Source organism: Tyto alba, unplaced genomic scaffold, assembly GCF_018691265.1.
Source record: "Tyto alba isolate M040663 unplaced genomic scaffold, T.alba_DEE_v4.0 Super-Scaffold_13, whole genome shotgun sequence".
Taxonomy (NCBI): Eukaryota; Metazoa; Chordata; class Aves; order Strigiformes; family Tytonidae; genus Tyto; species Tyto alba.
In genome coordinates this window covers 11,737,563-11,763,567 of record NW_024881275.1, presented here as the reverse complement: position 1 = coordinate 11,763,567, position 26,005 = coordinate 11,737,563, and the positions used below count along the sequence as shown (strand labels likewise).

The window sequence follows — 26,005 nt, the reverse complement described above, 5'->3', positions numbered from 1 at the left end:
GAAAAAGTGCAGCAGGAGAATGAAACGGAATGAAGTGGTGCAGTTTGTACTGCTATGCCAAACCTTGGCAACCTATTCCATCGAGAAAGGGAATTATGAACAGAATGTGTGAGAATGAATTCCGCAAGAGAAAGTGAAAAATTAAGCAACAGTAACCCAGTGTGAACAGTTAAGTTGTTCTTTCTAAATCAGCGAAGGAAAATGTTACCAACTCTTAATCACTAATGCAGTCAAAGGTGTTCTTACTCAGATACTGACTACAGAAAACTTACTTACCTGAAGGGCAGATTTAGTAAGCAGTGGAAATGCTGGTTAACTGAATTTATATCTGTCCAGATGTTAAAAAAGCACCCCCAGTTAGATGCAGCAGTTAAACACTCTTTCATGTAATTTTGATTTAATTTCTCTCTGCTATCAACTATGAAGTCTACACTTTATGATGTTACACTTTAGAATACACTTTTTAAACACCACAAAAGGGAATTACACAACCTAGAGAGAGAGAGTCTAAAATTATAGTCAGCAGAATCAGAAACATTTAGAATTCCAAAACTGGGTATCATATATTCAAAGTGGTAAAACACAAAACACAACTTGGAAAAAATGACAAAACTGAGTAAAAACCAAACTCTTGTTTCTTTATTTCAGCAGTTAACAGAATGATTTTGCTATTATATCCAAAGCAACTTCTGAACACAAGTGGAAGTAATCAAAGGCACTTGATTCTTTCTTACAGAACGAAAAAATATTAATCGGGATTATGCCATAAGAAATTGGTTAAGTGTACTTTATTAAGTGACTCTAACCAGATGTCACACACCAGCTCATTAACCAGACAGTGATGTAATGGCTTTATTCAGCCGTAACTATAGAACAGAAATTAACAAAATGCACTTAACACAGGTAGCTCCTTATTTAAATTAGTTTCACATGCCACTAAAGCTAATCACCTTTTTGGCAAACTACAGTTTTATAGATTGGTATATTATTTGCAACTATTGCTAATTGCTATAAGCAATGATTGCAGTATGTCTGGAACACATCTGTTGCTGACACTATTTAAATGTGACAATTCCATAGCTAGCAAGTCTGTACTTGTTACTGAAGTACCATTACCCACAAGTGACTGATGAAGGTCTTCTACCTTTATACCTGGTCATATAATAGGCACTTTATCTGATACAAGGGTTGATCTGTATTTTCTCTCATAATGGGCCACTTTATGTGTCCTAAGGTATCTAAAGTAGCACTTGATCCTCAGACAGTCTCAGCTGGATCAGGGTATTATTCATGTAATAAAGCACAATACAGACAGTCATTATCAGGCATTCACGTGGCTGGAATAGCTGAAAGCCTGTGGCCAACATACAGGATGCATGCTAATGTGTCTGACACAAACCTGTTTGTGAGAGAAGGTTCTCCTTTATATACCACACCATCTGGAAACAAGGGGAGACAATAAACATCTCACTTCCAGTAACAAACACATTCCAACTGCCCATGCTATTAGTACATATGTGCCTTCCAGATACGTCCATACCCGACAGATGCTGGCTTTGGTAAGAAGCGTGCATTTTCCCTGTGCTGATTTCAGGGGATAACACATCAGAGAAGAGAGACATTTTCAGTCTCTAGGAATGATGATGTAATCCCTGTTTGTGTCACATCCATTGTAGCAGATAAATGTACAGCCTCGCAGGCTGAAGCAGCAGGTGGGGGGTGCACTGTGCTGTGGAGAAAAGAGCTGGAGAAAGATAAAGAATTCCAGTTAAAAAGAATACTTAAAACCCAGTCAAGACTCAAGCAGGGACCTGACAGAGAACTTGTATCACTCATACTGATGGGCTAAATGTCAGAGTTTCTAAAGTTTTTTGAAGACCTAAGGTGCTGGTATAAATTCTGAGTATTACAGCCAGTGTGAGATGGGTAGAAAGCCTTCCCGTAAGGTCTGATGACTACCTGACCTATGTTAACCCTGGCATCAACAACACCCATGACCAATGCAGATCTTCAGAAAGCTGAAGTTTTGGTATTATCCTTATGCATCTGAATGGGCATCACATATAAAAGGAAGCAAAGGATAAGGAGCAATGAAGCAAGGTGAAGGTGTAACAAGGCACCTTAATAATAACAACCATAAACTAATGCATTTTTTAAATTAGAAGAATTAATAATATCTGAGGACATCAGCAGTCATGCTATATGCTTTGTGAATCCGAGTGTCAGATTTTTACTCACTCAGGAACAGTTAAAACTGCTGTCAGCAACCATGCTAGTGGGAATTCACAACCTGTCCCACTGCGGTGATTTAATCCCTGAGGCAGGAGACATGTGGCAAGATGGTAGGCACTTGAATAGAGTGGTTCTTTGTGACAGAAGCTGCAGAACAGGAAAGTTTACAGGTACCCCAAGAAATAACCCATGACTATTCAACTGACACCATGGTAAAATCAGCTGTATCTCTGTCATTCCTGACAAATGTTCGTTTACCCTGCTCTTGCAGGCCACCCAGAAGCCACGGTTTCACAGCAGTCACAGCAATATGTTCCCATGCCTCCCTCTCCTATTGTTCAGAAGCACACACAGATACTGTGCATGCATGGTACATGTTACCATGGGCACTATGGGCAGGAAGAAGTTGGTCTTTCCGTAATGGCTTCTTGTATATTTGTATATCATGATTCTTGGCAGTCTCTTCTCTGCCAGACTAAGCAAACTACTAGTAGATTACCCTACTTGCAGTTGTACTAGATAGATCTCATGTCCCTCTTGTTGAATTCCATTGTCTCTTTCTCCTGATGGGCCACATCTTTCTTGCAGTACAGTGCCTAACACAGGACCATGGCTTTACAACTGGACAGGGCAGAAGGATGACTTCAGATGTTTTTTCAAATTACATTCTTACTCAGAAATGCATTAAACTGATGCTTATTTAAAACTAAAAGAATATTTGTTATTTATGAACATTACAGCTAGTTCTTGTGAGTACTGTGAAGAGTCTTACAACTGACATCTGGGTTTTTCTTCCTCTGCCTCCTACTGGGATGGGGCAGCTTTAATTTCTGCCAAGGATTCTGTCTGACGCTCTCTAAAACAGAATAAAGGATTAAAGAATTTCTCTGTACATGGGATCAAGGGCCTAAAAGATACTTGTTGAATTATCAAGTCCTGGCCCCCAGTGTTACATCACATTACAGCATCAGTCTGTTAAATGTACTCAATGTACTCAGCTCCCTAAGGATGTCACCTGGGTTTTCTTTGCTTTAACTTCTTTTAAAGGAAGACTGAAATGGAAGTTCAGGACCTAGTCTTCTCTACACTCAATTCACAACTGTTTCATACTCATACATGATTCCTCTAGTACCAACTATTATCTTAAATAGCTCTCCTATCACTGTGATTGATTTAACATAGTTTTAAAAAGTATTTGTATTCCTCTGTCACATTTTCACCAGAGAAACTGAAATATCTGAGGAGCCTTTCACACCATGAGAGCCCATAGATGTCCTTTCTCTTGCAATAAGCCCTCTGCCAGCAGTGCTACTTTAGACACTGAGACAGTTACAGCCCTTTCTGCCTCAAATGTCAAAGCTGACTCTGACAATGTTTTTCAAAAAAAAAACAAAACCAAGTAAGACTTCAAGCTCAAGTTTACCACCGCATCCTATTGCCAAGGGAATCCTGAGATCTTTCTTTAATTACTTAAAGAAAGACACAGTAGAACCTTTATTTTGGAATTTAGATTGTAAGAACTGATTTGAAATTTAGACAACTACAAATAATCCAAATAATCCTACTTCCTCTAGTCCTGTGTAAAACTAGTTCCTTCTATTTATGAATGACAAATAAGCAGCTTAACCCATCAACGCTCTATACTTCACAACTCGCAAACTGCAGGCTCCTGACCTTTCAATGGACATAAGACAGACTATTATCTCCAAGACTATTCTTGGAGATAAACATATTAAAACAACAACAAATATGGAAAATATGTGGTTTTTATTCAGAAGATTTTACACATACATAGACATTCATAGTTACTTAAAGATACATATTTGTTTTGCCTTTGAAAGTAAGACAGTTATAAAGATACTGCCTTTGCACGAAGGATCACAAAACAGAAATAAATCAATTTCTTAAAAATTTCTAATGTTTTTATTGTGGCCTTTAGTTAAAAATCAATTGCTTCTGAAAAACAATCCTTTTAGGCCTTCTGAATACAGTTGGGAAGACCAGAAATTGGCTCCTTACATAAGAAACACTTTGATGCTTCTGTTGGTATGACTTCACTCTTAAGAGTAGCACACCATATAAACTTCATTTATTTAGCTACCATTAAATCAAAACACCTATGAACTAAATTCCTGGTGCAACTCACTGTCTCAGTCCTTTCTTTATTAAGACAAGCCCCTATTTTCAGATGTTTTGTCAGTGACTGCAAAGATACAGAGAGCATCAGTCCAAGCAATGGAGAGCATTAGTTGCCACTAAAGGACCCCCTGATAACAGTTTCTAACTAACCAAGAGGCCTAAACCAAGCAGGTTGGCAAGAAAAACTATCTGAAAAGAAAAATATGTAAGCCTTGTGTAGGAGTAGTACAAAACTGGAATCAATAACAATACATACCGTGCTGCTGAGAATGACAGGAACAGTAGAAGGCAGACAGCAGCAACTGACCCTACTCCAACAGCAGTCATGTATTGCAGAGTGGGTGATAAATCTGAAAGGAAATATCAGACAATTCAAATGAACAATTACCAAATAATGTAGCTTCAGTTTGGTGACTGACCAACTGAGTCTGCTCAAAGCTAAAGTACTCTAACAAAACTCAGATGCTGGACTTACTGCTTGGTCAAGTAGTAATGGAGCTGTCTAGTAGTTAACATCCAGCTGAGGAAGTAAGATTAAATGGTGTATTTCTCAAAAATTATTATACTTCTCCATCCCTCACTTTCTTTTTTCTGTTTTTTAAATTCAGATACTCAATGTCGAACATTTTTGTCTCTCATCACTGGCAATTTCAGTCTAAATAATAAGTCAAGGTGCTTCTCTGGTGCCAGAAAATCCTAGCGCTTTATTAAATGGCTCAATCCATATTCTTTAAAATCTTTATGATCTGTGCATGTTTCTCTTCCCCACTGTTTTTTTTTGTCCCCAAGTGACAGAATAGAAATAAGTCTGATAATGACAGCCTTACTCAAGCCCATAATACCAGAAGCCACTTAGGGAGACAACAGAAGGCTTACAGTTAGTTGCTGTCAAAACCAGAATTCCTAAGAAGTACTGGTGAAGGTGACTTGAGAAAATAGAAACTCAATCCCCTCCAGCCACCTCTATCCTTTTTTGCCTCAGTCTTCACCAGCAAGGGCTCCAGCCACACTGATCAAGATGTAGAAGGTAAAGGCAGGGACTGAGAGAAGGAAGAAGAAGGACTGTAGGAGAAGATCAGGTTCAAGACCATCTAAGGATGGATCTTGCTGGATCTTATTACTGGAAGTTTCCACAACTCTACTTGCTATTAAATCTTGCAAGCATGAATACTTAATGTTTCAGCAAAACTTTAAATTCTTGCCAAAATGGCACTTATTCAGTGAAATTACTGTGTATGTCCATGATGAGAATCCAAGTGCCTCAACATCAGAAAAGCATTTCTGTTATTTTAACTGAACTCTTTTTTGGCTCACCTGAATGTACAGGCAATAAACAGCTGGGCATCCACCCAAAATACCCTCAACAATTGATCTTAAGCACAAAAAATCATACAGAGCCATAAGGAGAACCTGACCAGTCTACTATCTGTGCCGAACACTGCACAGTGAAGCAAAGGTATTATCTGTGCAGCACCTCCCACCTGTAAACTCACTGTGGGTCTGGCAAAATAAAGAATTCCAGACAGGGACTCTGAGAAGGAAAATCCATTCAACCTACATGCATGTTCAGTTTTGGTAAAAATAGTATCTGTCCTTATATCACTGTAACAGCAGTTTCCGTAAGCAACTTATGCACCTCTAAAGCAGATGTCAGCCCACCATAAAAATGACAGAACTCTCTTCCCTACACATTGTAGAGTATATTTGGTAAAAAACCCTCCAAATTCCTTTTACTTACTTGTGACAGCCTTGAACGGCTTTCTACCACTTTTTATGACAATGATTTATCATACAACATGTAGCTTTGTCAAGACAGCATCTGAAACAGGCCCATTTGATTTAGATTTAGTTTGTAGATTTGCCTTCCACACAAGCTGAATTAAGATATACTCCCCAAAGGATTTGGTGAGACAAAAATACTCTCAGCCTCTCCAGCTGTGGAAGTACATTAGGCTAAGGACACTGTTTGGTTAGAAGTCTGTTCAAAATAAGGGCAAATGGATTTACAATAGAAAGCCAAAGACCTGACCTGTTCTACCTCTGATGATGCTCTATAAGCTGATAAATGAGAAATTCAGAAGAGGACAGTTTTCTGTCTTTCCAGAGTTATTTTACAGCTCTTGCCTACAGAACTCTAGCAATAAAGACCTCAAACCTAGGGAATCCTTGATCTTAACCAAGCCTCCACAACCACAAGCTGACAAAATTATATTCTAAGTTTGGCAGTAAATTAACTAGGTCACGACAGTAAACAACTAAAGGCAACGTAGAAATAAACATTCAGTTGTCACCAGAAGATCAGTAATAGCAAGTCAGACATGGGTTTTGTGAACAGTGGAGGAGACGTACCTCAAGCACCCCATGCACCACATGATTTATTATCACTTCAAAGTACTCTCTCACTCTCCAGCGTCATTGCATTTCCTAACTCAAATTCATGACCCTTTCAACTCAAAAGTAGAATTTAGACTTTGTAGGGGACTCCGGTGGTGCCATTTTGTCAGGAGAGGCAAATGTTTGCTTTTTGCTGAAACATGATGAAATGGCTGAAGAGAGTGCTTTCTACCATGGTGGAAAGGAGGGAAACATGATCTCTAGTGAATTCCAAACTCCTCTGAGGTAGAGTCATTCACCGGAAACATTTTATAGTCAAAAAGTAATACAAAGATAAAACCATGGTGAGAATTCACTGGCTTTTAAAGTTATGCCATTATGGTTTTAAGAAACTGTACTTACAAGTACCAATTTAGCCATATTTTTCATTTTTGCATGATGTCTTTTATTTTCCGAAGTTCATAAAAGGACTTAATTCTCCAAGGACCACCTGAACATACCAAAATAATGTGGCTCCTAAAAGCTAGAAAATGGTTGTGTTTCTTGCTTTTTAAATCTTTAAGCCAATATAGAACTATATTAAAACAGGCTTCTAAAATTTCACATCTTCTGTGCTTCAAATCCTCTGTGTATAAAAATTGCTGTAACGATTTGGATGTGATGCATAGAAAGAGTCATGATGAAAACAAGGGAGAAACCAGGCAATCCATTTTAGAATGGATTACTGAATTCATTAGAATGGAATACGGAAGTGCAAGGAAAATGTTCTGCCTCTAACCTTTCCAATCCTCAAAGTCAACTGACCATTAATGACAAATGAAGAAACAGAAACAGCAATTGTTCGTTTATGCTGCCAAGCAAAGCCATGTCAACTTCTGTTTTCTTATTGAAGGGTAAATTTACTTACTTTTAATTTGTGCCCAAACAACACAGGACTGTGTTCTCACCTGAAAATGAAAACAAAAATCACTGTTTCTCATGAGAGGAATTTATTACCACTAACACCCTCTGCAAGAGCAGCCATCCACAACATAATGTATTTTATTACTATTGGGAATGAAGTTTGTTAGTCCTCTGGTAGCAGCCTGTAGGTTATCTGAACGGAGTATAAACTATAAAGATAAGATAAGAGATAGAGCTTTGATAAAAGGCTGGCTATAGTCTTTTAGATCATCACTCTTCCTTTCTTGCTACAACCTAGGCACAAAATAACACTGAAGGATCTTTGAAGCTGCTTGGTTAAGTATTCATTATTTATGAAATGCTAAGATAAGACTGAATATGCTGTATTAACTCTATCCCCATGCAGAATATGTATGTTAAAATATGGTACTTAATGGCACGTTTTTCAAATACTACCTGTAGGTTTTCTTCAGTTATAATAACTTGCTTGGTGATTTTTACCAATTTTTATAGAATATTTATAGCGGCTAATGTTTACAGTAGTTGAATAAATGTTTATCAGGGGTCTGCTTCTGCAGACTTGTTTAACAAGTTTGGGTTTTTTACAGTAAGCTTTCATCCCTGCAGAGCTTTTTCCCCCCAGCACTTCACACTCATACATACACAAGAAGTTCTATTCTAAACCCTGTTGTCTATTGTGTAGTTACTGTGAAGTCTATTTCTGTAGTGCTTCTATATGTAATTTCCCGCTAAATGACTTTCACAGAATACATACAAATATATTTTTCATATTTTGGCAAAATGAATATTATATTGCTCTGGATAACAGTATGTTTCTATGATACTGAAGGCTACATTTTGAAGCATTTTCACAAAAGGACAAAGGTACATTTTTATGCTTAATCTTACCTTTGTGTGTCTGCATGCTGAATTGTGGAATCTCAGTGTTTCTTAAACTAATTTTTTATAAGGAATTTTCTGGTTATTTAAAAAAGACAAAACACTGACGAAAATCCTTTTAGGAGAGGGGGAATAAAGAACAAGGGGTGGATTTGAAACTCAATCAAATGCCAGATTCTAGAGGCACTGGTGTGAGTGCCCTCATCTTGAAATAACTCCCTATGTTACATTCTCTAGTTTGAAGGACATCGGTCATCTCCTGCCTATCAGAAAAGTTACAGAGCTCCCAGGAATCTGAGTAGCAAAGTTCACTGATCTGCATTTTATACTAAATCAAATTATAAATTTGTTCCTCTGATGAATTAGCATCTTTCCAGAAAGTTGTCAGTGAAATTGCTCCTCCAAATACTGGAGTAGTCACGGATCTCAAAGTCCGTATTTCAACCTGAATATTCACAGGCAGCTAAACTGGAAATAGAGACTCCTTCCACAGCTGCACATTTTAGAGAGTTCTGGAGAAAACATTTTGCCATGCATATACACTTTTCTCAGATGATTTTTTATTACGCTAATTTTAACAGACTTTTCTCACAGTAGGGGTCATTCTGATTCCAATCTTCCAAAAAGCTCATACCTTTTTTGCTGAAAAGACTGTGTGTCATCTTCACCTTTCCCAGTCATGCTCTTACTTCTGTTACATGCACAAACTGTTTGATACAAAGAAGCTGATGCTGACACTGAACAAAAGCTATGCTAAAGAAATTAATCTCAAATAAGGTTAAGCTTCAAACACCTTTTTCAGTTCTTGCCCTTCGCTATAAGCCTCGATGCTCTGCACAGCATGGAATCCATAAAGTATTCACTGGAGATTAAAATTGGTACCAGATGGGTTTGAGCTATTTAATTAGCAGCATCCCTCATGGAGAAGGACACTTCCAAAGGTGGACAATTTCTTCCATTTAAGTAAAGTTTTCATAATAATGGCAGTAAATTCTCATTTCTTCCCAAATTCTCCCTTGGTCTCCATCATCTCTATATTCTAATTGCCAAATTCTCAAATATGAAAAATGGTAATTTCCATTATCTCCGACTTCCTAACTGATTTCCTTGTACATTCCTAATGACCTTCACAGATTATCTGACGAGCCTTTTAACAGATGTGGACATCCTGCACAAATTAAGTATGTGTTTTAAATCCTCCACCTTGAAAAATAAACGGAAAGTAAAAACTGTACCACAGACACCTTTCTTGGGACATCCAAATCTGATCAAGGGATAAATGAATGTGGACTCAGTAAAACGGAGCAGTTTACTTGTCTTAACTGTGTTCACACCACTTTATCTGAAATTATTTTCCTACCCTTACTGCAAATAAAATGTGTCAGGTATATTGAGAAATAATGGCAATAAAAAGTTACAACCGAGCCATGATTTTGCAGTACGTATGATTCAAATTGTACAATTCTCAGCATGAAGGTGTCTAGAGCCAGAAGGGACTCTGGAGGATGCCAGAACATAAAAGTACAGTAATGAGAACATTAGTTAGGAGTCTATGACATGTATTTCTACCGTGTCTGTATTATAATGGAAATGTGTTCACAAGTAAAATACACTACAGAAGTGCTGATTTCACATGTATTAATAGTTGAGGGACAACTACAGAACAGAATTTTTCAAAAGCAGACTTTTTAATATTAACTCTTGAATCCAAATTTAGTTACTTAAGTAATCAGATTTTCAGAAATTCTCAAAATCCACGAACCCTCAATCTATAATTCTGAATTTCCTGAACTTCTTAATACCAACTGTTGCACAATATATAAGGGCATGAGAATTGGAGATAAACCAGTACTTCTGCACCACAGTAAATTCCATTTCAAAAAAGCAGAGCTGGGAACCAAAGCTGTTTGGTATTTGCAATCCTAATAATGATTTACAAATGTTGTATGTAGCTTTGCGTACTTCATCAAGTAACAAAAGCCACATTGGAAACTGTATATTAAAGAGCTGATGTTTTCTAAAAGGAAGGAAGCAAAGAGTGACTTCTACAAATAACGGTAATAATATTCCATTAAATCAGTGTCCTAGAAAATACATCTGGCAACGCTAGAGATGAAACATCAGGAAATAATCTATATGAAAGAGAAAGAATAACGTAACTTAGAAGGGCAGAGCCTGTTTTAACTTACTGAGATTTGGGTGTAAGCTTCCAAAACTGTAGAGAATTATGTATAGGTGACTCACAAATCAATTTTTGCATGCCTCCTTGCTTCATGCTGTATACACAAAGCTCTAAAACTCTTATTTTAATATTTTTAGGTGTCAGGGTGAGGCGCTGTTTAGGTGTTTTCTTCTTAGTATGAGTTGCTTTCTTGTGTTTTTACATTGATATTCAGGAACTGTATGCACATAAAAAGCCTATCACCTGGCCCATGTGAGGAAAACCTTCCTACTGCTGAGACTTATATTCTGAAAAAATTACAAGCTGTTGACTCCTGAGATAGATAATGACTGGAGAACTAGTGGCATAATGGCATTATGGGAGGCAAGACACTGGAGCACAGAACAGCTGAGATGTACCTTTTAGAAATTTTTTGTTTCTAATTAAAATACATATTTACGTTAAAATTGCAAAAAATTAATACTAGTATTATATCTTTTTTTCCACAAGACATTCCCAGGGGAGCTGAAGTTGACATTCATTGCTACAAGAAAGGTAGCATGATAAAATGATAAAACACATGATAAAATACATTTTTCCTTGTCATTTGGAGAACCATAATATTTTGCTATAGAACATTCAATTAAAAATTAAAGTGGGTGAATTTTTCATTGCTAAGGAGTAACTTTCAGATTCTCATACTAATATTTTTCACTAAATTCTGGCCTAATAAAGACACCCTCAATTACGAGGGCAGTGATGGCCCTTTATTTTTAGTTTTTTCCATTGTTTGTGTTTTGGAATCCAGAGTTGCTCTAACATTACAATGACATAAACATCTGTAAGGAATTGCAGGAGTTAAAGAGCTTCAGATTCAATTTGTCAACTAACAGATCATCATAAAAAAATTAACACAAAGATAGCATTTTGCTCTTTTTTCCCCAGCAACATTTCATTCAACGGGTGTAAAGAAAAGGTTTTAAAACATCCATTACCTTATTCCACTCACTTATTATTCTCAGAAAAACACAATACTCTTCTCCCAGCTTTAAAGGAGCATTGTAAAACTTCCCGTAGTAATGTCTGTCTCCAAGAGCAATTGACATGTTATCAGCAACATCCTTCGCCTGAAACTCAGCTGCCACATATCCTTTAACAGCAGTCATGTTATTGAAGAAAGTTGCAGCAGCAAAGGAGTCACAAATAAAAGTGCTTTGCAAACCCAGAGGAAGCACAATCACTTGATAAAGACTAGAATGAAACAAAAAAAGTAAACATTAGCCCTCACTCCAATGTACTAAGCATCAGGCATTCATTACTTCACAGTCTTTTCCATTTGTAGCCTCTTAACTGCCTTTTGTTATCAATGTCCAACACAAACACTTCTACCAAAATATTTCTCTGTGCGTGTGTTTCACTGCATTTTAAACCAAGAGCACTGCATGCAGAGCTTACAGCTGGTTCTTCTCATCACATACACATTACCTTTACCTGTTATTCATGTTCAGAAGAGCATCAAAGTGAGTTATTGCAGACTATCTCTTGACCTTCTCATCTAACATGTAAGTGTACCTATGAAGCAATACATCACTGGCCTCTGAAAATAATTCATTATTGCCCAGAAACAATACTTTTTCTGTTTAAAGGAGAGGACAGATACCATTTGTAAAAAATTACTCAAATCTGTCTTCAGACCTCTCTAAACAATATTTAGTCTATAGTATCCGACCATAAGAAGACTAATTATTAGGGCTGTTACACTAGTCATATCCCAAAACATTATTAGCTTTCGGGTATTTTCTCTCTTACTGTAGTGTTGAGTTACAATTACCTTGTCTTCTATCACAAACAGCACTTAGTAAAGTGTAAATCCTCTTTCTCTAGAAATATATTTTGGTAGTAATACACTAATATGAAAACACTGCTTCAGAGTATGCATAAATAGACATCGTTCACCATTTCCTCTGGTTCCTAGAAAAAAACAATATACTGGCTGCATGAATCAGTTGGAAAAGAAAAATCACATGGGTAGAGCTGTGCTTGGATCCATCAATAAAAACCTACTGTGACTTCACTGTGGGAAAAAACAAAACAAAACAAAACAAAACAAAACAAGAAAAAAAAGTGAAAACTCAGTTATCAAAACTAGCATCTTGTTCCAGAAAGCAGGGAAGGGTCTGAAGCCAAATATTACTCTGCTGAAGGAGGAGAAACTGGGAGTTACAGTTTAAGTTTTCTCCCATTGCTAACAAAAATAATCTAACCCCTCACAAAAGTTCCAATATGTAAGTAACATAAATCTGCAGAATGTTTTTTGGAAGGGTGAAAAGTGCACAGAGACAAACCTGATCGGTCCATTTCGATCTTCTGCTTTCCGGAATCTGAGCAAGGGTGTAGAACCTTTTACTGCAACAAATTCTACATCTGGAAAAGGGGGATCTAAAAAGTAAACAAATACCAGTACTTCACAGAGGTTTTAAAAATACTTCAGGCATGAGCGTTCCTAACTATTTTTTTCCCAGAAACTTCCTCTGTTAACATAGCCTCAAACCCCCGACAGCTAAAGTCTGCAGGCAACATAAATAGTCTGGGTCAGGAAAAACACAGAGCAAATATGTGCATGATAGCATGGCAGCCCCAACTCAAACCCTTGTATTGGAGTATATCCGCTATCTGGGAAAAACAGAGATGCTCAAAAATGACAACAGACTACAGAGAAATGAGACAGGAAGGATTTGTTGCAAGAAGCAGTAATATTTATTAGACTAACTGAAATGGTCAAGGAGAAGAAAAAGATGACACTCCAGGCACACAGCCCACTACAAGAAATAAAATGTTACAAATAAAAAAGAACCTAATAGTGCCAAAAACACTTACAAGAAGGCAACTTCCTTAGCTACTGCTCACAGTCAGCTAGCAATATCCAGCTCCTTAAATTGAATTTCAATATGGGTATGGAGCTCTGATTTGGATTAGTGGGAATTCGCATCAAGACCAAAACTGAACAAACGCTTCTGCCTCTAATTTCAGTGGCAACGATGATAGCTGCACACTGACAGAGACTGGTGCTATGATGACAGAAACTACCACTATCATCCTGGAAGCAAAAATGAAGAGAGCTTCAGTGTGCACAACTGAGGGGGCAGAGTGTGAAGCATGGAAACTGTTTACCCCAGAAGTCTGAAAGAACTAGCACGGGTATTTACAGGTATGGCTAGACTGTTTGAAAACTGGTCTGTCAGGCTGATGATGTGGTACCTGACTAAAGAGTAACAATGCAGTGCTTATATACAGAAAACCAGTGCTCTTCAGAGCGCTGTTAGCAGGAATAACCAATGTCATGGAGACAAACAAAAGAAAACCAGTGCAGATTTGATGAAGTTAAGTCACATCAGGCAAAATCTTCTTGAGATGCATGTATTTTTCAAATAGCTGGAATACAGACAGCTGTACATGTATGTTGACATATAGAAAATCATTAATTCAGCAGGAGAAAATGAGGTTTGGTAGAAAAACTGTAAAATGGGTAAATAACTGATAAATGGGGAGCTAGCAAAATAGAGCATCTTGGAAGCAGAAGTACTGGGGTGCAGGAAGGTTAACAGAGGAGTTCCTCCAAGACTATACAAAATAAGTAGTAAGTCTCACATTTTGTTAAGCATCGTGGTGCAAAATCCAGGTGCATACAGATGAACTTGACTGCTCAATACTACTGTAAACCAAAAGTAGTATGGAGACATTACCCAAGAAGAATTGAATCACCTTTACAGATGTTGTTTTGAAGAAACTGGATGAAATTCACCAGTATAAAGCATAACGTGATACACTTGGGGCTACTAACAAGAATTTTTTGCTATATATTCTAAGTAGTAGGAAGAGCATATTAGTACGCCTCAGAATGTGTGTTAGTTACAATAACAATAGGAATAAAAAGGAAAAGGATGCTCTAAAAATCCTAAGAAACAGGTTTCCATAACACTAGAGTAGTACCACCAGAAGTATAGAAGGCACAGGTGTGACCACTTCAGAGTGTCTGAAGTTCCAATCAACAGTCCAACAGAGCTAAGTGGAACCAGTGCAGAGGATGATTACAAGAAGGACCCAAATAAAGGAGAAATTGTCTTATATGAGAGAACCAAAAACTTGTCTTTGTAGCCTATGAAAAAGAAATTTGAAAGCCTGTGTGGTCTCTGCTTTAAATAAATAAAATATGGGAAATTAATAACTTAAGCCCAGTATGCCCAAAATAAATAGGCCATACAAACATACCTCGCCCTTGGCAAAAATCATCCTCAAGAGAACCTCCTGAAAGCTCACCTAGACAAATTAATTGCTCTTGTAGTTCCTTTTACCAGGTCACCTTCAAAACCAGGTGATGAGTGAACTACCAGTGAAGAAATCAGCTATGAATGTTTAGGATTGAAATGTGAGTAAGATTTGTATCTAGCTAAGACTTAATGTTCTACAGTGGCTTCCCTCTACCAGAGACAGGGCAGAAATCCTTTCAGATGGTTTTCTGAGTTAAGGAAGTGTATTGCATGGCTTCCTGCAAGAACACGAAATGGTCTTTACTTCAGAGAGTCTTTCCAAATTGTAAAATGTATAGACAGTATTTCTATCTGAACAAAATAAATGAACAAATAATATTTGACAGCCAGCCTTTATGTCCTTAGCACTTTGCAAACCTAAGTAAACAGAACTTTAGAGCTGTAAACCCACCCTTAACTTCAATGGTTCCTCAGTGCAGACATTGCCAGTGGACAAAGTGACAGGAAAATATATCTGTCAGAGATAAAATATATCTGGTACATTTCTCCTGTTTACCTTTTCTTTGGCATCCAATACCACCAGAAGACACTATTATCAATTTCTCTTGAGAAATTCCCAATTTCCAAGAAAAACTTGGGAATTTCTTCTTTAATGCCAGCCAGAATGAGCATTTCATGCAACAGTTTTGCATCTTTTTTCCAGATAAGCAGTGCACGGAAGAGCAGGGGGACAAAAAGACTGCTAAGACTGTAACAATTACATTTTTTCATTTTCTATAATTTGACAGGAAAAATGCAAAACATGAAAATAAACAACCATCCAGAACTGACAGCCTTATTAAGTGGGCAGAAGAGAACAAAATCTGAAAAAACACACAGTGGTTATTAAAGCTTGGGAGTCTTTTGCCATTTTTAGTTGCTGGTAAGAAATGCTAATTCCTACAAACACCAAGCACACTGAAGACAATCTGTCTTTTCCAATAAGAAAAGTGAACAACTTGCAACCATGCAAAATAGTAGCAGCAGTAGCAGTAGTAGTACTAGTAGTAATAATAATAATAATAAATTAATTAAAGGAATGGATTTAAATTTTGCTTCAGTGACCAAAAAGGAAACTCTGAAGGAGTTATTCCATATGCAGTATTTGGCCATTACAAACTTTTAATAAAAGAAGTACCTTTCCAGAAATTTAACATTAAAAAAAAAAAAAAAAATTCTGCAGTGAGGTCATAATTTCCAGATTTAAAAATTCACATGGAAAAAATACTGACTTATCACCATCTAGAATAGGTGGAGGGAATGGGTGAATGCTATAGAGAGATCAGGACTTGCACCAGGTGGGCTGTGAGAAGAAAGCAAGATCTTCCACTCTGTTCACATGCTGTTAGAGCCTTGACTTTGTTAAAGGTTTTTGGTGTTTTTTAACTCTTCACCAGAAGAACAGACTAACATATCTGTAGCAGCATCATGAAAACAAAGAACACAGCAAGAAGTGCAAGTATATCCAGAGATAGTCCCACTCTCAGCACTTCCTTGTCATAGCACTGCTATGTTACTAACGCCTGGATATTTCACATACAGGCTCATTTTCTACAATAGGAATCCACTGCTCAGCCTACTGAACGTGAAGGCAGGCTACGGGAAAGAAGTGCACGCCAGGAATTGCAACAGCACACATCCCAACCCTGGAGCAAAAGCCTGCTTGGTGTTAAATGGTAATCACGCTCCTCAGACAAAGCTAGCATGGTGGGAAACAGTTCACTATTAGATATTATGAAGCATTTCACAAAGGAACAGCTACATTTCTTTCTTTAATCCTGGAAATGACCTGTTTACTTCTTGTTTTAAAGCCCTGTTCTTTGCCAGTGTTTTTTACTGCTGCAGTCTGAGGACTTCACAGGCAAACTGCTGCAAAACAGGAACGTGGGCACTTCATGACATTCTCCTGTAGTGGTAACAGGAATACATACTGCCTTTCCTGTCAGCCGACCTACTGTACAGCTCTGAAGCTGTAACTGGGGCAACACTGTGCTACTTACCTCTCGGAACATAATGCAGGCAAGAAAGACTGTTTCCTCTATACAGGCACATCAAAAATTAACGCACAAATCCATTTCTGTCCCACCCTATATATAGATACACACAAAATCTGTTAAACTAAGTGATTTGTACCTTATTAAAAAGCCTTTGATACGTGCCAGCACAGCCCTCCTTGCAGCTTCCCTTAATCAGTTTGCGCTAATGGTAAAACCTTAAAAATAGTAATGGAATTGTAACATGAAGCTCAAAACCAGATGGCTCTGAGCCACACTTCCCAAGTTTGGGAATTCAAAACAAAGATTCCTCTTAAGGCCAAGTACTAGCTGCAACAACCCTTTGCTGACATAGCAGATTTGCATTATCTTAATTTCCTGCAAAAAAGGTATATTTTATTGCTTTTTTGTGGACAATCATCCAAAATGTTTTTTAACAAATTTTTAAACATGCCAGTAAAAAACACTGCTGAAAAATAAAAAAAAAAAAAAAAAGAAAAAAAGTAAAGTAGAGATATTGATAAAAGAAATTTTTTAATACTTCTCTGAAGAGTAAATAGGTTTAATGTATTTATTACAGAATAATTGCTTTAGCAAAGACTGAGAAGAGATTTTAAACTTAGAGCAAAACATTATTAATAAAGGGAGGGAAGGAATGAGGATGAATAAATCAAGAACACATCTACAGAAAACGATCATGTAAATCTATTTTAAAGACTGGTCCTCTCTGGAAATCCCACTCATGTGATTCCCTCTGCTGACTGCAGCCTTTGTTCTCCTGATCTGTGGCTGAATGTCACACCATCCCGCTCATCACTGGGATGGTATGAACTCAGTGAGGCAGACAGTGAAAATGGGAAGGGACCTAGTGGCCGGTGCCGTGCCACCAGCCAGGCGCAGCTCGGCTGTGCTTTGCCTCCTGCGCCCCGCGAGACTGAACTCTGCTTTACAAAAAGCCCTCTCTCCTCGGGAAAAGACTCCCCGGGCCATTTTTTGCCTTTGAAGCAAAACGGTCCCAGCGAAGGAAGGAAAGATGAAAGCAGAGAGACGCGTTTAGGGGGTCTTGACCGGGACCTCTCAGTCTTCGACACGCCGCCAAGAGACCTGCCAGCACGCCCACAAGTTAGTGCAAGTCACAGCCACACCACAGACGTGAAGCCAACTCGTGCGCCCTCACGCTTTCTGGGTCAGAGCAAGGGTCTGGAACGGTATCCATTCAAGCTGCAGACCACATCTGGGCCTCAAGGAGAAATAAGGATGCCGGCCAGGGAAGAGCTCTGAGAACAGCTTTGCGGGCTCCTTCCCCGGCAAAGCCCCAGGGGCTGCCGTGAGGCTGACAAGGGGTGGAAATTCCCGGGTAACGTCACGGGCAAGACAAACGGGAGGCTCATTCTAGAGCTGCAGGATCTCCCGCGCTCTGACCGTAAGGATGGAGAAACCTCTTGATGTAGGGAGACAAGCCACAGCAGAAGCATCCTGCAGGCGCCGCCGTTTCACGCAGCTGGTTTCCCCCTGAGCACCCGCCAGCCACTCCGTTTGCTCTCTTGGCCCTTCAGCAACACGAATCAGCTCCGCGAGGACTTTCCTTGGAAATCCCGTTGCACTAATACTGTGTGGTCTTGGCAAAGGTGCTGTTCTTCTGAGCTGTGCAAAGACAAACCGTTCGCGCGCGGCTCTCGTGAGGCGAGGCACAACAGAGCCTCTTTGGGTCCGTGGCGAGAAGTAAGCTCTGTGTCCCCGGGAAATCCCGGGGCAGCCTCAGTGCCCTATCCCCTACCAAATCCCGTTCTTCTTCAGCCTAGTTTAACTCCTCAGTCACCAGCCCAAACGCATGGGAGCACCTGCAGGCAGCGCTGCAACTGCAAAGAGCATTTATTTATCCATCCAAGGCCAAAACAGCCTAAATCATGGCGACAGCAGCCACTGCTGGACCCGTTCCCAATCCAAGGCTGACCCCCGTGCCTGTAACACACCAACCTTCCACCTACCGCTGCAAAACTGAAGGTGGGCCCACACCTTCACACGGATGCTCATGTGCCCAGGATACCGAAATACCTGCTCTCCACCTGAGGTCAGGGCTTGCCACGGGCAGGCAGAGCCAGGGCAGCGTTACGGCTTGGCGGAGGAGTGACCAGGCAGCATCAGCTGCAGCCACCCTGCTGGCCTGGCTTGTTTCAGGGAAAGGGATTGCACGGGTACGCGTCCTTCGCCCACAGGAGGTGGCCCTGCCTGCCCTGTGGTGTGTTGATCGGTGCGTACCATCCGGGGTGCATGAGCGCACAAGGTCATGGGCTAACGGGCGTCGCGTCCCAGGAGGTTAAGGATAGCCTAAACTTGCACAGAGGTGGAGCCACGCAGCACCTCTCAGGAGCAAGCCTTTAAACGGGCATTTTCTGGGAGCCTTTTAAAACCCAGCTCTCCCAGTACTTAGCTACATACTTGGTGTCTGCAAGCAGGCAGCCAGCTAATGAGCTCTCCCGCGAGAGGAAGAGTTGGTAGTATCGAGCAGGGAGAATACGTGTGCTTATCAGAAAAAAATGAAAGAAAGGGAAGCAAAACGAACTGCTGAACTGTTCAAGTCACAGGAAGGATATAAATTCGAACCTCCTCAGCAGCTGCTCTAACAAGGGGGTGACTTGCTGAGCCTTCCCAGGCGTTCCCCAGGGAAGCTGGCACCACGCAGCCACGGCCGCGGCTCTGCGGCAGCAAGGCCCCGGAGCGCAGCCAGCCGCGGGGAGGGAACCCGGGGCGGCCAAGGAGGGCGGCTGGAGACAAGAGCCCGCCTCGAGGTTAAGAGCCCCCCCGGCCACACGCGGATCTTCTGCCGGCAGCTCTCTGGTGAGGGAGCTGCGGGAAGGCGTCCGACGGTGGGAATGTTCAGGGGGCAGCAAGGCGGGCTGTGGGGTTGGGGCCAGGATCACAGCTGAGCACGTGGGTGCCTCCTCTGACCCAAGCCCTGCACCGAGGCCGAGGGCCTGTCTTGCAGCAAGCCTGGAAAGCTTGGGCCTGGCACATGAAGGCAGATGAGCTGCAGAGCGTTCGGCTGCCACCGTATCACTGCTGATGTGTCCCGAATTTAAACAGCTCTCTCTGGAGCCTGCGAGCGCTGCTTAGGCTGCCAGAGGCACCTTCCTTAAAGGTAAGCCCGCCTGCATCTTGCTCGTTCTTCTCCAGGGCACTTTGAGACTGCGTTATGGTCCTGCCTTGCCCCTGAGGCAGAGGAGCAGGCAGAGGATGCCCTGAGGTTTCCCAGGGCAGAGCCCACGGGCTGACCCAGGGAGGAGGGGGCTTGCAGCAAGCCTGGGCAAAGCAGCGCGAGACCAGAGCCAGACTGCACCGGCCGCCGACCACCCCGAGACAATAGGAAACACTAACAGAAGCACAGGCCAGGGTAAGACTCGGTCAGGTTCTTCATATTCAGACGCAAAACAGAAGAAAAGGGAAAATGCAGAGTGTTCTGCCCAGCGGGTGGAAACCCCAGATCCACGGCAGAGAGGCACGGGGCAGAGCAGCCCCAGGACAGCACTGGAAAGCCGGCACCTGGCTACTTTGTCATCGCCTTCCTGCTCACCCTACACCTGATTTTTTTAATCTAATTTTGCTGCCATGCGTTGATGGGAGCCAGTTTGGTCCGTATCTCTTGGCTCATCTCTACCTGAACATTTCTACGGCTTGTCATCTGCTGCCACCTCCTCTGGTTCTTCCCCTGGCACCTTTCCCTTGCCATCTTGAGGGACAGAAGCCTAACACGCAAAACACAACCTACGAAACACCTGAGTTTCCATCCCTGCTGTTCTGCACAGCCAGTGAGAGGTGTGCAGGGTCTGCCAGCAAAAGGGGAGCTGGGGGCTGTTTGCTCAGGGTGTTTGGGTTAGGGGCATTCTTGGTGTTGCCACAAGCGTGCACCTGGTGTCACGGCATCCCAACCCCAGCTGAAGAGGTCTGTGCTGGGATCCTGCAAGCAGCCACCATTGCTCCCACCCCTCTTCCTCAGCTGATGTCAGGACCTCGCCTGGGCAGGCTGAGGGATGCAGCGCTGTGCTGGAGTTGCAAGGGGAGCAGCCAGCCTCGCAACAGCCTTGCAGCCGCTTCCTACGTCCCCTGCCTGTGCTCACCGCTCTGCAGCTCTCCTTTGCACGGCCTGGAGCTGGCTGGATGGGACCTGTGGCACAGGGGACGAGCAGCTGTTCGTATGCACCAAGCTGAAGGCGCTGACGCAGGCCCTGGCCGTGGGAGAGGACGAAAATTTGGTCAGGGAAAACTCAGCAAGGTGCCTTTTCACCTAAGCAGCACGAGGAAATACACCGCTTCCTTCCTTTTCTCTTTTCCCTTCTGCGAAACATCCACCCAAAGTAAGCAGTAAGGAAATCAACTTAATTCCTTGCCGTGGCAGGTTGGGGAAGAACTTGCTGGTTGCAGCTTTCACACCGCCAAGGAGGCACGCACCAGGACTGCCATCGACATACAGCAAGAGCCACAAAACCTGGAGCTCCTCACACAGTGACGCTGGGGCGAGGAGCAAGAGGCACAACTGGGACTAAGCTACAGGAGGGAGAAACCACAGCGCACTGCTCCGCAATGGGGTGGGCAGGACATGAAGGCAAGCAGGCTGGTCTGATCTAGCGACACAGGAATTGCAACCACTGCCCAGCTGCTTTGCTCCTTCCCTGCTGAGGAGTCAGATCCCGTCTCTGTTCCTCTCTGCTCAGAAACAACGTATCGCAAAGCTTCCTGAGTGAACATTGGGTTTTAGAGCAAGGCAGAGTGTGAACAGAAAGTGTTTCCCTGCTTACTCATAAAGGGGGGTTGGGGGGACAGGACATGTTTTTCAGATGTACTCTTAACAGCTTCAGTAAGCCTTTCTGTATTACACAGGTTACGTTAAAACCCATGCAAGACAGCGGCTTGGCAAAACAGAAAGCGTAACTGCAAGTAACTTAGCTTGAGTAAACCGCTGAGATGGGAGTCACCAGCCTGACGACACCAAGCTGAGTGGTGCGGTCGACACGCCTGAGGGACAGGATGCCATCCCGAGGGACCCGGACAAGCCCGAGGAGTGGGCCCACGGAAACTTCAAGAGGTTCAACAAGGCCAAGTGCAAGGTCCTGCACAGGGGCTGGGGCAACCCCTGGCATCAGTACCGTCTGGGGATGGAGGGACTGAGGGCAGCCCTGCAGAGAGGGACTTGGGGCTGCTGATGGATGAAAAGCTGGACATGAGCCGGCAATGTGCACTCGCAGCCCAGAACCCACCCGTGTCCTGGGCTGCAGCCAGAGCGGGGGGGCAGCAGGGCCAGGGAGGGGATTGTCCCCCTCTGCTCCGCTCTGGGGAGACCCCCCTGCAGTGCTGGGGCCAGCTCGGGGGCCCCCAACAGCAGAAGGACACGGAGCTGCTCGAGCGGGGCCAGAGGAGGCCACGGAGATGCTGGGGGGGCTGGAGCAGCTCCCCTGGGGGGCCGGGCTGAGAGAGCTGGGGGGGTTCAGCCTGGAGAAGAGAAGGCTCCAGGGGGACCTTACTGAGGCCTTTCACTGCTTAAAGGGGACCTACAGCAAAGATGGAGACAGACTCTTAGCGGGGCCTGTAGCAACAGGACAAAGGGTCATCATTTTAAACTAAGAGGTAGATTACATAGATATAAGGAAGAAATTTGTTATGAGGAGGGTGGTGAAACCCTGGAACAGGTTGCCCGGACAGGTGCTAGATGCTCCATCCCTGGAAACATTCAGGGCCAGGTTGGACGGGGCTCTGAGCAACTCAATCTGGTTGAAGCTATCCCTGCTCACTGCGCGGAGGTGGGACTAGATGACCTTAAACGTCCCTTCCAACACAAACTGTTCTATGACTCTATGGCTGTATCTTAAACATGGAAATACCAGCAGGAACTGTGTACGACCTTTTCATCTATAGATTCATAGCTGAAAAGAGCTTACAGTCTATCTTCCTCCCCATTGCCCCCTATTCTTGTATTGTTTTTTTCCATTTTGCATTTCATTCATATTACTTCATGCTAATCACGTTAACTAGTTGAGGAGCACATAAAGGTTGATGCAGATACGTCACTGGAAATTTGCAAAGGACGACCTGAAACTACACTAAAGAACCTCCAGTGGACGCAGATGGAAAGACTGACAAAGCAAAGAATTTTGTTCAGCATGTGAGGGCTAGACTGTGCCACCCACATCAAGTGCTTTGTAAACAGAGTGACAGAGGTGATCAGAACAACCGTGGCTTCACAAATATTTATGAAAAAATTCTTGCTGTGAAGGAGGTCGGAAAAATAACGGAGAAGGGGAGTTCATGTGGGCTTAAATATCATGCATTTGAATAGTCTCTGCATAAAAATACAAAATACATGCGTGAACACACATACAAAAGTGTTTACAGGACTGGCAGCTAAATTCCTCCCTACACAAAAAAAGAGAAAAAAAATCATATTCAGGTTTTAATCACTCCCCTTTCCCCATTACATAAATCAGAAAGTCCCTTCTTTGCAATACTCGTGCTCTGAAGCGGCACACGGTAACAGACTGTCTCTCTGGAGGTACATGATGTGCTGTCAGATCACCACATCTGTAACAGTCTTCCACTTCCTCACTGGAAAGTAATTTGGTTTTCCCCTCCTTTTCCAGACCCTCCAGAAGTCCCTTGATGAAAGAATGAGTGCAAATCTTTTCCAGCATACGACAAAGCAGAACAGCGATGTATCTTCTATGTGTGTGTGCACACATCCATGGGTGGGCAAACAAATTAGACTTTACAACCTGATCTGTAAGGTAGTACGTTTTTCACACACCAAGACAAAAGTGCAGGCCTCTAGAAGATTACACTTAGTATGTGATGGAATTAATTCTTCTAATTCAAGTCACTTTCTAGACTCCTTGCTTGTGAGTCTACTTACTGACTCACATGTTCATGTGAAGAGAGAGAGGATACGCATGCAAGAATATGTGGCCTGAAGGTATATCCTGAACTAAAACAGTAAGAATAGCAGCTGAGAAACACAGGAACTACTGCAACTGTCTGAGGTACACAGGCTCTAGTTCAAACCTACCCAAACCCACTGGACAATCAATGTAGAAATATGCTAGAAATGGCAGCACACATGAACAGAAAGCACGGAAGAAACTCAAGAGACACCTTGATTCTAAGCAAAAAATCAAGAGGAGGAAAAGTAATGAGAAATCATCAGTGAATCTGGTATGAATTATTTTACAAGAAGGAAATGTAATCTGATAGTTCAAGTACAAAAGATCTATTTCTAGTGTCTAGAAATTCTTTGTCTTATAAGCAGTATGTCTTAGGTCACAGTGGTCTGCGCTAAACTAAAAAAAGCTAGCCAGACACTGTAAATAAGGAGGCATTCATTAACTTCCGAATGACACAATTTTGTCCCATCCATCATAAAGACTCTATCCCCAAGCAAAGCTTGCAAATGTATTCAAATATCAGTAGCATTTTATTGTGACTAAACTGAAAAAGTTACTCTTAATTATGATATTAGAAGCAAAAGCAAAAGCATCAGCTCTTTCTCTATTATTCTGTTTTACAAACACTTGAAAATGGTTACAAAATTCAGTCTTCTTAAATTGATATGTGAAAACGGATAATGGATTTAAGAACAGTGACTTGTCTGAGTATGCCTTAATAAATGATCTTCAAAAAGGAAAAAGAACAGAGTCACATGTAACTAGCATAATCCCAACAGAAAGAAAGTATACCCACAAGACACTCCTTTCATTCCTTGGAAACAGACACCAATGCCCTTCTTGCTTAAAAGACAATCTTGTTACCATCTTTTTACAACTACAATATAATCACTGTCTAATCATTCTTCATAATTGACTTGATTTCTTATCTCAAGTAGATGGGTGCTGAGATCTTCTCTAAAATAAGCTAAGAAGACATAAAAAAGTGTGCAAAATGCCTGTTATGAAAGGAGCAGAATTTCAATGATCCATGAAGCATTTGCTTGACTATATTTACCATTCACAAGATGATGGGCAAAACCAACTTTGTGCTCAGCACATAACTGTTTTTAAAGGATGCCACTTGCCAGGGACAAAAGCAGGATTTTAAGTATTTTAAGTCCCAAGTCCTTGCCCCTTTTTTTTTTTTTTTTTTTTTTTTTTTGTAGTAATACTATGAATATGATATATTCTGATTCACAAGACATATAAATATAGATATGGAGATATGGATATTTGGGATATAGAAGTAGCTTTTTTAAACTTGCATTTACAAATCTTCTCAAAAAAAGACTCAAACTTGTTGCCAGCATTTATATGCTTACTGTATTCTGCAAATCTTCAAGAATTTACACAGATGACCATCCTTGCCAGGAAATTAAGTCTGGTGTAATCCTCTGGGACATGTCTCTTCACAGTAGTTGAATCTCCACAGTTAAGATTTCCTGAACTCTCAAAATGTGGGATGTGTGTGGAAGTCAGGGAAATATATCTGGTTTTGCCCCCAGCTGGATAAACAGACAAACTGACTGTGCATTTGTCAAAGGATGCCATATAAAACCTTAAGCAACCAATGAGGCCACCTGCAGTACATTAACAGTAGAACACTTCTGTAAGTCAGCTTCATTCAAGCTTCTGTGCTTAAGGCATACTTTGAATTTATACAGTACCATTTAGCCAGAAAACCACCAGTGCCAAAAACCACTTTTCAGACTTAAGCTGCCAGATAAATTGAGATTATTCTACCTATAATGAAAATACAACTGTCTGGTTTAACAACATACATGATTACAAATGAGGAAGCAAATTATATGCCTACTCTAAAATAGAAATAGTTTTTATATAAATTGCTTGTGCAGATAATGCAATCCCTGAAATGTAAGGCACAGAAGTCAAAGGGACACTGCCAGAAGAATTATTTTAACTGTATCTTTTTCATCTTAGATAAGTTGAAACAGCAACAAATTTAACATCTTATTTAAATCTCATTATTTGGTGAGCTTTGCAGCATGATCAGTTGGCTTTTTAATTTTCACACTGCAGGACCTACCCTTTTTTTTTGGCTGCCAT

At 41.3% G+C, this 26,005-nt stretch overlaps 1 protein-coding gene across 5 annotated transcripts in view; it reads right to left on the bottom strand.

Moving 5' to 3' along the window:
* Positions 1 to 617: 617 nt before the first annotated feature.
* The window catches only part of SUSD1 (sushi domain containing 1), a 51,344-nt gene continuing 25,956 nt past the window's right edge, over positions 618 to 26,005 (bottom strand). For 4 of the 5 annotated variants that reach the window (XM_042787977.1, XM_042787981.1, XM_042787980.1 and 1 more), the window contains 5 exons: positions 13,015 to 13,108; positions 11,665 to 11,920; positions 7,613 to 7,652; positions 4,628 to 4,721; positions 618 to 1,744 (listed from right to left, as the gene is read on the bottom strand). In XM_042787977.1, the coding sequence (XP_042643911.1) occupies positions 1,606 to 1,744; positions 4,628 to 4,721; positions 7,613 to 7,652; positions 11,665 to 11,920; positions 13,015 to 13,108 (623 nt within the window). In that variant the 3' untranslated portion in view covers positions 618 to 1,605. Of the gene's footprint in view, positions 1,745 to 3,004; positions 3,089 to 4,627; positions 4,722 to 7,612; positions 7,653 to 11,664; positions 11,921 to 13,014; positions 13,109 to 26,005 lie in introns of all 5 variants that reach the window. The other variant, XM_042787979.1, reaches the window with a different exon arrangement.